At 45.6% G+C, this 17,134-nt stretch overlaps 1 protein-coding gene across 1 annotated transcript in view; it reads right to left on the minus strand.

Moving 5' to 3' along the window:
- The window catches only part of LHFPL6 (LHFPL tetraspan subfamily member 6), a 140,448-nt gene extending 123,821 nt beyond the window's left edge, over positions 1 to 16,627 (minus strand). Inside the window, exons 1-2 of the mRNA XM_051780526.1 lie at positions 16,275 to 16,627; positions 13,295 to 13,854 (exon numbers count right to left, since the gene is read on the minus strand). Of these exons, the coding sequence (XP_051636486.1) occupies positions 13,295 to 13,679 (385 nt within the window). The 5' untranslated portion in view covers positions 13,680 to 13,854; positions 16,275 to 16,627. The remainder of the gene's footprint in view (positions 1 to 13,294; positions 13,855 to 16,274) is intronic.
- Positions 16,628 to 17,134: the final 507 nt, after the last annotated feature.

The following is a 17,134-nucleotide window of genomic DNA, read 5'->3' on the forward strand; positions in this document are numbered from 1 at the left end:
CTTGCGCAAAATCACTTATAGTTGTACAAATTTGCCCAGCATCTGTCTGGAGAAAATGTTGCTCTGCACTGGGGAGGAGGTAGCAGTGATGAGAACAAGAGATGCAAAGCCCGAGCTGGGACACTTGCGTTCCCTCACCACACCTACCACAGACTAAGTATCTGATACTAAAAGGAAAACAACCACATTTGCTCTCTGCATTCCTGCACTCATACACACACACACACACACACACACTTTCCTAACAAATCAAGTTCCTGACCTCTTTTTGAAAAGAAAACTCACATAGACTTGTTAAGCAGTTCATGTTGTAGGTTTGTCTCACATCCCTGAGTTGTTAATCCAGCAGCAGCCCACTAGCTCTGCTTTTAAAATGAAGCCATGATTAGCCTGAAGGAAATAAAATTTGGCTCTTACAGCAAGCTCTTTAACTGCACTTTTGACGGTCTTCAGTGATACCATCAGAATAGAAAGGGAAGGAGCTCCTTTTTGCTGTCATCATACATGATGACACTTGCAAGCTGACCTGGCTTCCCATATATTAGTTTTCTAGAGAGATTTGCAACAGTGTCTGAATTGTCTTCCCCCACATGCTCTGCCAAATTATTATGGTACAAGCACTTCACAAAAAAAACCCAAAAAACACAAAACACAATTGCTTAAAATTACACTAGAGTCAAATGTTGATAAAAAGGTGTCACAGAGGGAATGAAAACTAACTGCTGTGAAATTTAATGAAACCCACTGTGTGCCAAGGGCACAGGCAGCCAAATTGAATTTTAAAAAGTGCCAAGCAGGGAAGCTTGTAATCAGACTAGCCACTATGTTAGATGAGATAAGCAGAATGACTTTTCTCTATCACTAGATCATAACAGACTGCAATTCTTATGCATGAGATGAAAAGTTACAGTATTTATCCTCCCAGCTTCCTGTGTTCTTAGCACCGGATCTCCAGCTTAGTGGCATGAAATGGAATTTGCCATTTCCAGCGTAAGGCTTGTCCCAGCCCTCACAGGGCTCTTTCCTGACACAGTTTTTATTGCAAATTGTTATGGAAAAGAGGAACAAGCTAAACAGAGTTGTGAATGGCTCAGCATAAACTGTCTTCATCTGTGTTGTCCCCTTCCATAGCCTGGGGAATGACCTTAAGTCAATAGAGAACAGGAAATAGAAGATAAACCCAACATAGGAAAAGGCCCAGTGCTCACACAGAGAACAGTTGCCAAAGCATCATTCCATTGCAGCCTGTTAAGGACTCATTTTACTCTTTAATTATTATAACGGCATTATTCTGAAACTGTGTTAAGAAAAACCTGCTCTCACAAACAGAACTGTATGCATTCGTTTTGGGAGTGATCCCTCTAACTGTGGTTGTAGACACAAGACAAAAAAGCTGTGCATCCCATCTTTGTTGAAAATTGCTTCAGGTACATTCATTACTTCAGCTGGGAAGTTATCAGTAGTTTGGGGGACAGATGGGAAGGGCACATTGGTATTTGCCTTGGCTCCAGGCCACACAAAGAGGCTCAGGGTCTGCACCTTTACCTCACTGATGAGTTTCAACATCACAATCTGCTTGAGCTTGTAGCCTGGCCCAAACAGCCAAATTCTGCTTTTAATGATCTGCTAGTGACCCTGGAATACTTTCCAGAGAGAAAGTTTCTAGTTAGAGAGGAGCTTTCCAGTACTGAACAGAGCTCTCCAAACAGCCATTGTGTTTCTTGTAAAAGGACTTCTCACAAAAATGTCCTGACTTTTATCACTGACCTCTTGATTTTTCAGAATGTGCCTGTAATGGTTTGGGGGCTTGTCTTGGCTGTAGAGAGCTTTAATCCAGTATTTAGTGCCATTCATCATGTTTTTACTGCTGTGCCAGAAAAAGGACTTGAAAACTGTCAGAATTCCTTGAAATCTAAAACACACTACAGCACAGAAGCCTTATGTTTCATATTTCCCTGTGTGTAACCCATACAACATTTGAAAGATCCTCTGCAAGTCAGTAGTAGCAAAGAACACATTGATCCCACAGCCCTCTCCTCTGCCTGCTTCCTTCTCCACACATCACCCTGTCTCTGACTGCTCCCTCTGCTCATATCTTCCTGAGCATGCAGTTGAAGCAAAAGAGCTTTTGGAGCAATACAGGTTATCTGAAGAGGAAACCTTACCCCTAAAGTAATACATTTGTCATTAGTTACTAAGCCATCCTTTAGAGGTCTCCTTTTACTTACTTCTCTACAGGGCGCACAAGAAATTAGTCAGCATCAGTTCTTATCATATTGAAAACACAATAAACTCAAAGCTCCCTCAATTTCCCTGACTCTGTTTCAGTTAGGACTTCTTTGGAGCAGCAACTGCCTCTGTCCTTTTCCCCATCATGATGGGTTTCTAGAATTTCCTACATTATAACAACAACCATAACAGAAGTAACACTGTTCACCTGAGGATGTTCGTACAAATTTGCCAGACAGATGTACTAATCTCCAAATGCCATTTAAATCTCCTAATCACATAACAGCATCTGGGCTGAGTCAGAACAAAGTCTGAAACAAGGAAATTTCCTCTCACACGCATACACTCACAAAGGTCCCTCAAATCACTCTACGCTGAATAAGTTACCAAAACTAAACACTTTTTAGTATGTCCTGGTAACCCCTCCCAGTAACTAGAATTCAGCTATAGTGTGCCTGACCTGAATGGCTTGTGATGCTCTGAATGTTAAGTTCATTCCCAAGTTAAAAAAAAAAAAAAAGGATAATAAAAATGTATTCATAAATAGGCTTGCAGTTAGCTGCAGACTTGGACAAAAGCCTGAACTTATGAAGAAGTGAGGCAGTGCACTCCTCAGAAGTTGTAAGGCTATTTCTTATACACCACTATGTTAGCAGGTTTCATATCCTCTCACAGTTTTTGTTGTTCTAGATTGACCATTCATGGCTTTATGTCAAATCCTTTCTCCTCAATGCAAGGGACTCTATATCCCTTTGCATTTACTAGAAAACTATTCTTCTCAAATTAACAATACCTCTTTACATTACAAAGGCATCTTTACTGGGAAACAATGCAAGACAGCCGACCAGTGATTGCAAAAGAAAGGGTCAAATCTTTACATTCCTATAGAAATTATACAGTGTTTATCAGAATCCTGCATTTTCTGCTTATTCTCTCTGGAGTTCTTTGGATTCTGCTACAAGATAAAATAACAATGATTTCCAATAGGTAATTGTTTAGTCTTTCTTTCATTATCATTTTCTGTATATTCCTATAAACTACTGTTAAGCTTGCATAAAAGTCTGTTAGCCCAGTAAGGAATTGTACCTGCAAATCAATCCAAAGTGGTCAGTCCTAGTGAAAAATTGGGGTTTATCAGGCTTATGCAGGCAAACATGGACCCGGCTCATGGTACAGCAATCCTCTCAAGAGTTTTGTTCTGAGGTGCTACTCCTGATGCAATTCATATCCCATACCTGGGAAATTAGGTAGAATCTAGCAATTCATGAAGGTCTCTGCACTGCTACACAGCAACAACTTCCTCCAAATCCATCTAGACACAATGCGTAGCAATAGCACTAAGCTCCAGATCCTGTCTTCCCCCAAGTTCCACAGAGGAATACTGCTGTTGATTTCAACAGGTCAGGCTCTAAGGAAAAGCCAGTCTGCAGGGAAAAAAAAGTCTGCCCCTGTTCTCAGATACACCTGTGACATCAGGGGACTGACAGTGGAACAAACAACGTAAATGAGATCTAATCATGCCTGGTGAATCAGCCTTAGCAGCAGCATTGTCAGGGTGCATTGACCATGCCCAATTTTTCATGCCTGAGAAGATACAGGAAAGCTACTAGAAGGGATCTGTCAAACACAATATTGCCTCTCTGACCTATGATGTCTTATGGTGACAGAGTCATCCCAAAAGCAAGGAGAGGATGTCCTTTCTTGGTACTCTGTGACTTAAGGCCATATCTCCATATGGTCTGAATGCCACTTAGGAGCTCACGCTTATGCAATATAAAAAGCTTAACATTAGTGAAGTCAAGAAAGGTATTCCACAGAGCCAAAGGAAATCCGGGAGCAGGAAGCCAGCCAACGTGATGGCCACCACAAGGCAAGCAGCTGTGGTTGGAGTTTTGGTTGTACAAATAATTCCTGTGTTTGTTAATTACACCACTCTCCTTCCCAATGCTCACTGCATGGAAACAATATGTTGGTCACTCTCAAGTTCTATGGCTGACTTCACTGAATTCATGAAGGGCTTTGAAAACTCACTTATTGTACTTCATAAAGCCAAAGTAAAAATCCTTAGAAGGTAAAAATGTGTATTGGAGAAGTAAAAGGATATGATCAAGGAAAGGAAAATGTAGCTTGAACACTGTGAAAAAAAATCCATGTGCAATGCATAGTAAGCCAAATTTCCTAAGAGAAATGAGAAAAAAATCTCAACACAACAAATTACATCAACATTTAACACCAGACTGGACAAAATCCTGGAAAATACACCACTGGGAACAATTTTGTCCTGTCCGTAAGGCACATGATTTCACCCGCATTGGAAAATACTGAAACATTTTGATGCCTAAATGAAGTTCCCAGAGATATTCAAATATCTCATGCAGCTCAGGAAGCAAAACAAGCCAGATCTTTCAGTGCAGAAACAAAATTGCTAACTCCAACCCAGATTCTGCTCTAATCAAAACAAATGTAGAGGATCTGAAGTGAAGTAACTCTGAATTTACTCTAACTCAACATCAGCAAAATAGTTTATTTGCTCCCCTGCTTCACGTTTTCTTAAGTTTCATTACGTTATGCAAGCAAAGCCTTTTGAAATGAAAAGCCCCACAGAAGTGCTGAGCATCATTGTTTCTTTCTAATAAAAGAAAGGATAAGGGAAAAAAGCAAGAAAACTGAACTTCATTCTACAGATAAATAAAACAGCACTCCAGGACTTCTTAGATCAAAAATCCTGTCCTTAATGCAAAATTCTGCTTAAACGCAACACAGTTGCAGCAATATTCAAAACATCCCTTTTATATTCAACATCAATAGGACAACAAGACAAGTAAAAAGATTCTTCTCAATATTTTAGCAGTATCATCTTTTTTTATTCAAATACAGCAGCATTTCCATTTTAAATGTACTTCCAAAGCACCTAAAATCTTACTTGTAGAATTTGCTCCAGGCTGAAACTCTGCATGGGGATTTTTTTTCCTCTGTATTTAGTCAAAATTTATATTAGAATTAAATATAATTTTTAAAAGAATATGTATTTCAAAACACAATTCAGTATAAACAAGTTAATTCACTGGGGTAGCTCTTACAGAAGAAAGTCATCCTCAGAACCACACCCACTTGAGACTAAAGTCACAACTCAATAATCCTATCTCTAGAATAGAAATACTGATGTAATTTTTACTAAGTGTCATTGACTACAAAGGACATACAAAAATTTGCAGGCCATAAGAGTCCTGATGCTTTTTTTAGGAAGATTTTGAAACACCAGAAGAGTTAAGATATCTGAAATGGCTGGAAATAGAAACTAAAAAACAAAGACAGCTAAGTATGAAGGCTACTCTCCACATTACTTGTCTTCTTCAAGTTATATCTCCTCTGTTCCAGCAGCATTACAACTCCCTGCTTGCTCTGCACCACTTGTGACCTCGCTGGAAGGGATGGCCTCCTCAGAGCTTCTGATTCAGTACTTTAGGATCAGTAACACTTAATGCTGATTCTTCCTTGCTAACCTGTTTCGTCATAATGGTTGGTGTTAGCTTAAATAGCAAACTTTGCTAACCAGGTCTCCTTCAGCAGGACTCTTTAAGGAAAATCTCACAAACAGCTATGCTGTTAGATCTGTCAGGGCAGCAGTCTTTAGCAAGGCTGCAATGGGAACTTCTTTGAGCAAGGTGAAGACAACCATGGGAAACAGGATCCTCTCTTAAGAATATACAGAATGTAAGTCTGCACCTTTTCTTTACTTTTTTCAGCTTGGATTCCCTACCAGTCAGACTTGGTGGCCCATGCATTGAGGAAAGATTCAAGTCACACAGGCTACATCTAATTAAGAGAGTAGGAATCTAAGTAATGTCCTTTATAAACTAAGAGCGACATCAGTTAGGCTTCAGTCCTGATTTTGTCTTATATTTTAACTTCTATCTGAATACAGAAGCAGAAACTGAGCATAGGCCCAAGCAGTCACAGGAAGTAGTTTAACAAGTCAAAGTCAAGTTGAAAAAGGACAAAGCTGCAAAACTATACACTGCATTTAAATCTTCTGGTGGATGCCTATAGGAAATTGGAAAGAGAACTAGTGTGAAACACTGGTGTGAAAGCAGCTTCTATACAAGTTCTTCTGGTAAAGAAACCACAACAAAGCACAGCTTAAATGGATTAAAAGCAACCTAAATGCAACTTAAAAAAAAAATCCTTGAGAAAATATAATTTTTACAATGATATATTCCTACTCCTACATTTTTAACATTTGCATTAATGATCTCAAAGAAAAGCAATCGGAGCAATTCACCACTGGAACAGCTTATGGAGATACTGCTTTTCTCAAACTTAAATTAACTTCAGACTAGAAGTTTTTTCTCAGAGATACACTCTGGTTCAAACCAAAATCATATGAAAGCTGTCCTATGACCTTTGCTACAGCAGACCTCAGACTAAATAGTCACAGTGTTCTCTGCTGACTTTTTTATTTCTGAATCAATGAGTCTATGACATGACATGCAATCACTCACTAGCAACATTTAACAGTGCCGTTTGCTCTTCTGTTACCTCAGTGAGGCTTCTGTTCCTTTCATATGCCTCCCTTGCAATGTCTTTATATGTGTACACATAAGCTGGACTACTGCCTATCCTTCAGTTTGTCTTTGTCTAGGATGAGGTTTGCCCTGTGACATGTCTACAGGAGCATAGCAAAGTCACTGAAGTTTTGCATCCAGTGGCAGGAAGATGTGACAAAACAGCCCTGCACAGCTAACTTGCAGATGAAGAAGAGGGCTGGGTGTTGGACAGAAGCAGATGCCCCTCCTTTGCCTCTCCCCAAAAGTTAGCCTTTCAAAAACTATTTTTAGGCTAAAGAGGATTAAAGAACTAAAAAACTGGTTTTGCATTTTTTTAACATCTGGTTTTTTTCAGGTACAAATTGGAGGAAGAGCTGGGAAGAATATGTACAGGTGGGACAAAAGGATGAAATTGCTTGGGAGAACTACAAAAGAGTCTGGGGTAACTGTTTTCTTCCTGGAAGTCTCTTGACCATCTCAGATCTTCCCTGTTCCCAGTAAGGCTCTACTCAGTTACATTTTCTCCCTATAGGCAGAAAATTATGCTGATCTTAGTCTTCCAGGCAGAAAGCAGAAAGCCACACTTCAGCTGTCAGATAAAATAATGGTTACTGGTCAGTGCCTCCAGCTGCACAAAAATCTTTCCCAGGAGCTTCTAGTTCCTGTAGTCAACTGCAACTACTCTCACCAAAGGCCCAAATGATTTTTCTTAGCTGCTTTCAGAAGCAAGACTGTCTTTGTTCCCCTTGATGACGGACTGTCTTTGACTGCCAGCCACATTTCTTGAAACACAACTTAGGTTCAGTGATGCCATCTCTCCCAAGAGCCTCCTCTTACTTCTCTAACTGTTTCTCCAAGCAAATCCCTTGAGGCATAGCTTCTCTACATGAACCCACAATGCTATGACCTAATGGTCTTTCATTCTTTGTCCCCTACATTTTAGTACGGTCTCATCTGCAAAGTCAGATTGAGCTATTAATATGCAAAGAAATTACAGATCTCCTTTGGATCTGTCTCTTTAAAATCTTCAGCCCAAAATCACAAAGGCTTTCTCTAAGATTTCATCACAGACAACAGAGAGCCATCACCCCACACTCAACATTCTCCTCATCTTATTTTTCTGCTCTCTGCACCCAGCAAACACTTGTTCTGAGCACCCTATGGGTAGTGGAAACTATTATGGTCTCTATTGGCACAGAACACTTGGAGAAGGATTCTCCAGCAATTTCATGTATTGCTGAGAGCTTTTTCCATAAGGCCACTTTTTTTTTTTTTTTCAGACACAAAATCAGATGCTGGTAGGATCTATGTCCCCTTTTTCTCAAATAACCAAATGCTCCTTTCATCATGCCGTATTTCAAAAGCTCTCCAGATTTTCCAACCAGCAATTCAAGGACCATAGTTTCAGGAGTTTCAGCACTCTCATGAGACACAAGGGAAACAAAACAGAGAAATGAGGAGAGGAAGAGTAGACACTGCTGAAAACTTCGCTCATTTACTGAAGGGAATAGCAAAACTCATACTTTGCTAAAGTGCAATCAATGAGTAGTAAAAATGACAATACAAACAACATGGTTACCCCATAATTAGGGAGAAGGTTCATTTCTCACATGACACTCAGAATCAGGGCCATAGTGTCAGGTTCAGAGAAGTGCCTACGCCAGCAGGTTGTGTCATGCTCTATTCCCTTGGATCCACACTTTGAGCTTGGTTTAGCTGTCCCATGTAGCCAAAGGGAGTTCTGAGCTAGTGAAGATTTTATTTCTGTATGCTGACCATTTTAATTAAAATCTTCACCTTGCCAGTGTAATGCTCTTTAAATGGACCATCCTTGCAATACTTGTGTCTTTTGATCCACTGTCTCCCATAAAATTGGCTAACCTTTAAGTTCATTATGTTCTTAAAATCATTGCTCTGCATTCAGAGTTTGAAACTATTCACCAAATGAGTATGTCATATCTGAGCTGGCTATCTGTAAATTTCTAGTTTCTCCATTTAAGTGGAATGGACTTGCCATGGCACAATGAAAGGAAGATCAATAATTACAGACTCCAATTTGCCATAGATTTGTTAAACTTCACTTCCTGCTGTCATGTTCTCAATACTTATGGTCAAAGATACATCCTCACAATCTGTTCTAGCTACATTAAATATGCCTCAGTCTTCCAAATATACAAAGGAAACCAGCTGGAAACACTGCACTTGCTGTTATCGGTGAAGACTGTATCCATCTACATGACTGTGCCCTCAAGAGGTTACAGACAGCATAACTTTCACCTCAGTTGTCAGCTCTTCGAAGCAATCCAACAGAGATGTCCTGAAAGCATGTTCTGAGACACCACAGCAGCAGTTTGCTGGCTGTGGACTGCAGACCACTGACAGCCACTGCAGAAAAGGCTGGCCTTGGGGGATTGGCTACTTCTTGTTGCCCACTACCAAATTGCCTCAGAAAAAGCTAAAAGCATTGTTTTTCATGTAAGCAATTGCTGTAATGGCTACAGAGCTGCCACATGATCATTTACATGGAAAGGAAGCAGTTCCCATAATTGCAAATGAGAGGAAAAGTCTATGATGCAATCCTTCTAGTAGGAACAGAAACTCAACATGTATCATCCCACAGTCATCTTAAAATACATGTATGCTCTGTAGCCAGGATCATCTTGAAATAGCAAATGCAGACTAAGCATGTAAGATCAAGCAATATCCAAAGAGCCCTTCTGACTCTGCGTGGATCCACAATTTCTTGCAGGTTCTGCCATTCAATTTTTATGAGAAGAGCAGATTTATGGTATAAGCACTCATGAATAATTCACTTCCATGAATTCACTGCCACATGCAAGTTGGGGAAATCCCAGCCATAAAACCTTGGCACTGTTTAGGTAGCACAAGGCACACTATTTTTTTACAGGTGTTATTCCACTGACCTACTTGGAGTTATTCCTCCTTCACACTGCTAGAAAAAAAGGATCAGTCTGTTTTCCTACCACCTCTGGTAAGCAAACCTCTCTGCCATCTCTTCACAGAAGTAAAAATGTTTCTAACGTTGCAGTAAGTTAGTTTCAGCAACCTTAGTGCTTTGGCTCACTAGCCTTCTGGCAGTCATCCTAGGAGAAGGACAACTCTAATTCCAAAACTGGGCAGATGGAGCTCATTTAGCCCTGTAAGGCCATCCATCTAAGAGAAGGATACTCTGATTAAACCTACGTCCTGAAGACCTCGCTGCCACCATCCAAGCTCGCTCGGCCCTGGCAGATGAACCTTAGGATTAAAGTGTAGGTCCAGTTCTGCACATGCTGTGTCTCACCTAAAAAAATCCATTGCGCAGGCCTGAAGGTTATACCCACATTTGTAAAGCCCTGTAGCGACAGGCGAGGAACGAAGTGGTGGGTGATAAGGTGCACTGGAAGCCACAGACCCAACCCTGATCCATAACGCTGCTGCTTCCTTTGAGAACGCATGCAGGAAGAGAAAAGACAACACAGAAAGAATTGTGTCTTGCCGATACCATCCAAACAGTCTTTCTGCTGTGCCTTTTGCAACCAGTCTTGTCTATCTCGCATTGGCCTTTTTAGCCACCAGCATGCTTGTAAAATGTGGGTGGAGCCCTTCCCAAATCTTCATTCGCAAAGCCTAGCCATGATGATGGAGTGCTTTGGCTCGCCGTAGCTCCAGTGGCTTGTACATCTCACCCACTCTTGGGCCTCCCATAATATCCCGTCGTCCATTGGCTTACACCCTCCTCAAGTCCATGTTTTTAAAACGTATTGAGAAAATTACTTGGATCCTAAATTAAAAAAACACCACTAAAGCCATAAGCTAGCTACACGGAGCCTGTCTTTATGCTGGTTTCTAACTTCAAGAGAAACACGGTTTATGCCCAGTCATCCTTCATGACTGGAGCAGGAGCCACAGCACAGTATTGTTGCAGACAACTCAGATGAAAAGAAAGTGAAACCATCTAGCCACCTCCTTGTCCTAACACAGAGGACAAATTAATAGCATCACTCAGTGGCTGCTTATTTCCACAGTTTTTTTCTTTACATAAAGATATGTGGGAGTTCTTTTCCCCAATTAAAAATAGTATTTGTGAGGGTTTTATTTTATTAGATCTCTAAGTGGAGGCCAATTAAAATGACAATCACTGTACCGCCACTGAGTGCACATTCAAAGTGCACATCGTGGTATACAGCTAAACACACAACTGCAATACAGGGAACAAAGAGCTGGCATTCCCTGTTTGTAAGTAAGGTGAACAGCTCAGGGCTATCTTGATATAAAACAACATAATAATTATAGTGCCTAAATTAGACATCTGAGTGAATATAGTCATGTCACTTAAACAATTAACCTTTACTGATTTATAGCAGCTAAGGATCTGATGAAGGATGTAAGAACCTGACTTTCACCCTAATATGCCCCTTCAGTTTGTCCAAATTATTAGCTTTCACCACCCGGCCTCTACCTCATGTCCCCACAGTTAGGTTTTAAGCAGATTAAGAAATGATGGGTTCTCACTTTGGTCATTTCTTACACACTTTCAGCAGTGCTGGAAATGCGAGAACAACCTTCTAAGCCAGTAGAGGGGAAAATTAGACATGCTGTGTAACTAATTTCTGAACTGTAAGCAAACTTCTTGGCAATTTCCATTTCATATCACAAATTCATATGTCTCTGAATTGACACATACTGAGGACAAGCACTTCCAGGCAGGATGGGATGCCGCCTTGTCAGCTTGGATAAGCTCCAGGGGGTGGCCATAGTGTGTTCTGAAGGGACCTCTCAGCTCCTGGCATAGAAGCCACCATCCTGTCTCGAAGAAGGGTGCACACCTTGAGCCCACACCACTCTCATGGGGTAACAGGGTTCCTCCCACAGGCCCCACCACTGGAGCTGCTGTGTTTGCTGGGGTGGCTGTAAGCCAACAGCTGTGAGCTCTCCTGCCAGCCCCGCTCCACAGGCACACAGGAGAGCACAGTCACAAGAAAGGGGCCAAACGCAAATTAAAACCAGATGAGCCGAGACAGCAGTTGGAAAGAGACGATGGTTAAAGCCTGTGACGGCTCTAAGTGAAAATAGTCAGACCAAGTGGGCTTGCAGATTGTCACTGAACTGAAAATTTCCTCCACCCCCGGCTGCCTGGCTGGAACTGTATAATGGAGCAGGCTTCAAGAAGCCGCAGCTCCCAACAGAGTTAACTCTCCAGCAGCTGCTGCACTTTCAAATTGTCAGCCAGATTAAACACAGGAATGCCGGGGGGTCACAAAGCTAAGGGAAGGCTGAAGTGACGGGGTCAGCTTGCTCTAAAGTGCAGAAACTACTCAAAAAGTTGGAGGCAGGGCTCCTGGCAGCCAGGAGGGAGTTACGCTGGCATCGCCTGGCTGGAGGCTTGGCACAGGGCCCTCTCCCTGCACCAGCTGTCCACACCAAACTGGACAAGTAGTGGAGTTTTTGTCTTGTGCTTCTTTAGAGCTGCAGACGCAGGATGTATCCAGATTGCCTTGCAGGGCAAGTTTCTTTTGGAGGGGAAAGAGGTGAGGGTTCCACTGCAGCCCACTCCTCCAGGGCACGAGCCAGGGCACCTAGCTGGGACTAGACACGGCAAGATACCAAAATGTTCTGCCTCAGCACCCAAAGCTCAGGAAAACACTTTACCTTATGGGGGTAAGTTGCATGTGAGCAGTGGAGCACCTGCAGCAGGCAAAACTGAGTGCCACTGAGCTGCATGTCACTGATGACAAGAGAGTGATGATTTACTGGGAAAACTGCCCTACACAAACATGCTTGAAGATCCTGTTTATTGTCTCTTATTCTTCAAATCCTCCACATTTATAAAGATACCATGCAATTACAAGCCAGAAAAAGGAGGGGAGATAATTCTCCCACACACTGTCTAGCCCATGGAGTCAACAAACCTATGACACCATCAGCGGGTAGCGTGGGTCAGCCAGCCCCTCCCAGGAGATGGTGGGTCACCTCCACCATGGATAAACAATCCACACTTCAAACATGGGCCACAAGCTTGTTGCCAGATACACACAGGTGCAGAAAGCAGAGGTGGAGGGAGCTTTGCCAGTAATGGGGGTAGGAAGGAGAAAGAGAGCTTGTTCCCACATAACACAGCCTCTCCTCTGCCAAACCACAATACTCCATGGGGATCTGTAGCCCCCAGGCTTCTCCAGGTACCTCTATCCCAGCTAAGCTCTGCTGGAAACTACAGCCCACAAAACCACTGTGCTGGCCCACAGAAGTTGACTTGCCACACAACTCTCAAAGGTCACACAAGGACCAGATAGGGACTTGAGCACAAGAGAGTGACCACAGGCCACTGTATCATTGGGCCACATTCGGGCATCCAGATAACCAGCTCAGTCAGTCGAGAGAGCCAAGTGGTTTCCCTTGCCAGCAGAAAGTTTGATTCAGAAAGTTTCATTCTCCTCATCCCAAAGCACCGGGGGAGTCTCCACACATACAAACTAGTAGCCTGGACACCCCTGTCCCCTCCCTGCATGCACACTTACCCCCCAGGAACTGGATGCCTCCTGCCACCCTGCCCACGGTTCTGGAGATCAACTCAGAAACGCAGCAGCCCATGAGCGCTGTCAGGGCCACCAAGAGAAGCAGCCCGCAGCCCAGGCCCGTCACCACCGTGCAGATCCTCCACTCAGCACTCGGGATGGCCTGGAAGGAGGCATAGCGGCCACACTGCTCCACCATCACGGTCATCTGGCGGCTCTCGTCCCGCACCGGGTAGGAACACCTCCGGAAAGTGCCGAAGGAAACTGACTTCTCCAGCTGAGACCCTAAGAGCCAGTAGGGCATGAAGAAACCAACACAGGAGGCAGCGGCACAGAGGAAGGAGAGGAAGGCCCAGATGACACCGGCACAGGTGAGGCTTGAGGCCATCTTTGTATCTGCTCCAAGACCCCTCACGACGGAAAGACACAAAAGTAACCGTGTATTTTAGAGGATGTTTGTGGATAATCCAGAGTCTCTCAGCCTTGACAAATCCTCACACAGGGTGAAGCTCGGATCGTAACAACCGGGGGGATATTTCCTCCCATCATGAAGTCGAAGATCCCTAATTAAATAACAAAACACACAAAAAAAAGGGAGAAAATACAAGTTTAGTAATACTGACATTAGGAAAAAGTATTTGTTTGCTAGAGTGTTTTTCCTTCCTACAGGACTTTTGAATAAGACGTCACTTTTCTGTCCCATCCTTGCAAGGAGACCCTACAATCATTCTCAGTGGTACCAGCTGCCATGGTCAGTGTGACAGTTGTGGTAGGCAGCCCAGCTGACACAGGCTGCTGTGCACATCCTCGAACACTCTGCGGCCACCTTCAGGGGCTCCCTGTGTACTTGCCTACTCATGTTTCCCCACTGTGCATCATGATTTTTCCAGTGCCGATAGAAAAAAAGATGAGGTCTTGTTTATCCTTGGCTAGCCAGAAATTCCTCCTGCAATGCCTGGAGAATGTACTTCACATATGCATGTATATTCACATGTACATTCATGTGTACCTGGCCCCATAGCTTCAGTGCAAAACCACTCAGAGTGCCTAAGGTAGTTCCAGATCAGACTCTTGTGACAGTGGTAAAACCCATTAACACACCCCAAAAGAAGTGTTACGAGACATTTTTTCCAGCACTCCAAGTTGTTTGGCATCCCTGTGCAAAAGGAGCCTTTTATCACTTGATGTCCAGAAGTGCCAGGAACCCAAACTTTGGGTGGGCTTCTGGTAAGTGAAGACATTGCCATATCCTTTGGATTCACCACTACACAACCTCAAGCAGCACATGATTAAAACACAGAGGTCTCTCTTAATATTACTGCTTGCATTCAGCCCACCTCTTCACCTCTTCCCAGCTCAAATCCCTCTGTACCCTTCTCAGACAACTCCCAGCCTCTAAGCTCAGGACCAGTGTGACCAAGTGCATTTGACTGTCATAGAAACCCACACGCTGTTCCCAGATATCAGGGGTGTATTTCCTGTTAAATTCATGTTGGATCATTATTCCAACTGCATTTGTAAATTTATGATCATTTCTCATGGTTGCTGCCAAATTAATTCTGATAGCTATTTACAGGGGCTTCTTCTTCTAAGCATGATTAGACACTAATCAGTGAATCCAATTCATGAACAGGCAACAAAATGAATACGACTTCAGCACAAGAAGGGAACACAGAGAAAGTCTGGAAGCAAAATTAACCATGTGCACCACATGAAAGTTTTATTTACTTTTAAAACACTAAGAAAGAAGTGTCCTCTATAATATTAAAAAGGCCTATACTGCCACTAAGGAAGAGTACACCTATCTACCCATAGCCCATCCTCAGAAATACCTTTCAACCTGAAAAACGCCAAAGCCCTGGGGATAAAAACTTCGAAGAAAGGCATGGGGGGCCGCCATTCCTCCAGATGCATCATCTAGAGAAGGATCTGTCTGTGTCTTGGCGTGGCACCAAAAGTCTAAGCCAAAGTGGGTCACGGCACTTAGGGGAGATCATTCCCTGAATCGGGGGAAGAGGTACGGCTGAAAATAGGGGACAACATGGTAGGACCCCCGCCGGCTCCAGCGAGGCAGCAGCTTTGCCTCCCCGCAGCCTGCCAGCTCACAGCCCGGGAGCTCTCTCGGGAGGCGTACTTGCCCCTCCGGCCCCGAAACCCCGCTCCCCCCCCTCCGGGAGTAGGAGGGGGCGGCGGAGAGATACGGCTTCCCCCGAGGGAAGGCGGCGGTCTGGAACCAAAACTCGCCGGGGTGATGCCAGGGGAAGGCTGCTGGGCGAGAGGGCGCAGCAGGCTGTGGGGTGGGGAGGGATGGGCTGAAGTGCAGGGGCTCCAGGAGGGGAAGGGGATGCGGGAGGGGAAGAGCCTGTGAGGACAGGGGGTCCAGGAGCAGACTGTGAAGGAAAGGGGGTCCGAGAGAGAAAGGGGAATGCGGGCAGGGAAGGGCTGGAAAGGCAGAGGTGTCAGGAGTGTAGGGGATCCAGGGGACGAGGAGGACGGAGAGCCGGGAAACAGCGGGGCGGAAAGGGAGAGCGGTCCGGGGTGGCAGGGAGATATGGGAAGGACAGGGGCCCGGGAGGGGAAGAATGCGGGAAGACAAGAGGATGAGAGGGCTGGGGATCCGGGAAGGGAAGGGAGTCTGGAGGATCCGGTGCAACGGGTAAGAGATGCGGCCGAGCTAGGTGTAGGAGCGGGGAAGAGCAACCCGGGGGGGGGGGGGGGGGGGAATGGGGTCCGGGGATGCAGGGGATATGGCTGTGCAGGGTGGGAAGGGGTCGCGGAGGGGAAGAAGGTTCTGACGGTACGGGGATTAGGAGTCCTGCAAGGGATGCAGCGTACAGTGAATGAGAGAGGGCAGGGGTTCGAGAAAGGAAGGGGGTGCAGGGAGTGCGGGAGGGCCGGAGTCTGGAAGGAGCAGGAGCGCCGAGGGGTCTGGGAGTGTCAGGATGGGGCCGGGCGCGGTGCCAGGGAGCGAAGGGCTACTTACGGACACGCCGGGCGTGGAGGCTGCCCGCCGCGGCTGCCGGGAGCACATGGGCGCGGGGCCGGCGGGTGGCGGCCGCCCCAAGCGACTCTCCCCGCGGTCCCGGCGCGGAGGCGACGCGGGAGCTCTGAGACGGGCGGGACCGGGACCGGGACCGGGACCCTCCCCAGCCCGGTCTGTCCTTCCCTCCCTTCCTCCGCACGTTCCTCTCTCCCCCCGTTTGATTCCTCGGGAGGCAACGCACTCCGCCGCCTCTCCTCCCCCTTCCCCCGCCGCCGCCTCCCCGGGCGGGACCCGCCGCGGTCGGCGCAGTTGCGGGGCCGCGGACGGGGCCGGGGGCGAGGGGCCGAGCGGCGAACGGGAGGAGGGGGCACCGCCCCGAGCCCTTACGGGGCGGGGCGGTGGTCCCGGCTCCGCGGGGTCGGAACGGGGGTGGGTCCCAGCTTCCCCAGCCCGTCCGGGAGTGGGGCGAAGCGGTTTCAGCTCCCGGGGGCCGGAGCGGTGGGTCCCGTGTTCCCGAGGCCGGCCGGGGGCTCCACACCGCCTGCCGCGTTCGGCGTCTGAGTGCGGGGTGCGGGGTGCGCGGGGCGATGGAGTCGGGGACGGAGGGGAGGAAAGGGCAAGAGAGGAGAGGAGGAAAAAGCCGGCGAAGAAGGAGTGTTAGAAAGAAAGGGGTAAGGCTTCAGTCCTTACATGGGAAAATATGGGCTAATATCCTGATGGTGTGCGTGTGATAAGAACTGTGTGTCTGTCTCTGCATGCGAGCTGCTGATCCAGCATTTTCGTCGCAACAGTTCGGGAGTTGTCTACAGCGAGAGTAAATGTGACCACAGTACCTAGCAGCTCATCCTGGCTGCGTTAGG

This window comes from Manacus candei, unplaced genomic scaffold (genome assembly GCF_025592945.1).
Source record: "Manacus candei isolate 608988 ecotype Guabito, Panama unplaced genomic scaffold, ASM2559294v1 h1tg000014l, whole genome shotgun sequence".
Taxonomy (NCBI): domain Eukaryota; kingdom Metazoa; phylum Chordata; class Aves; order Passeriformes; family Pipridae; genus Manacus; species Manacus candei.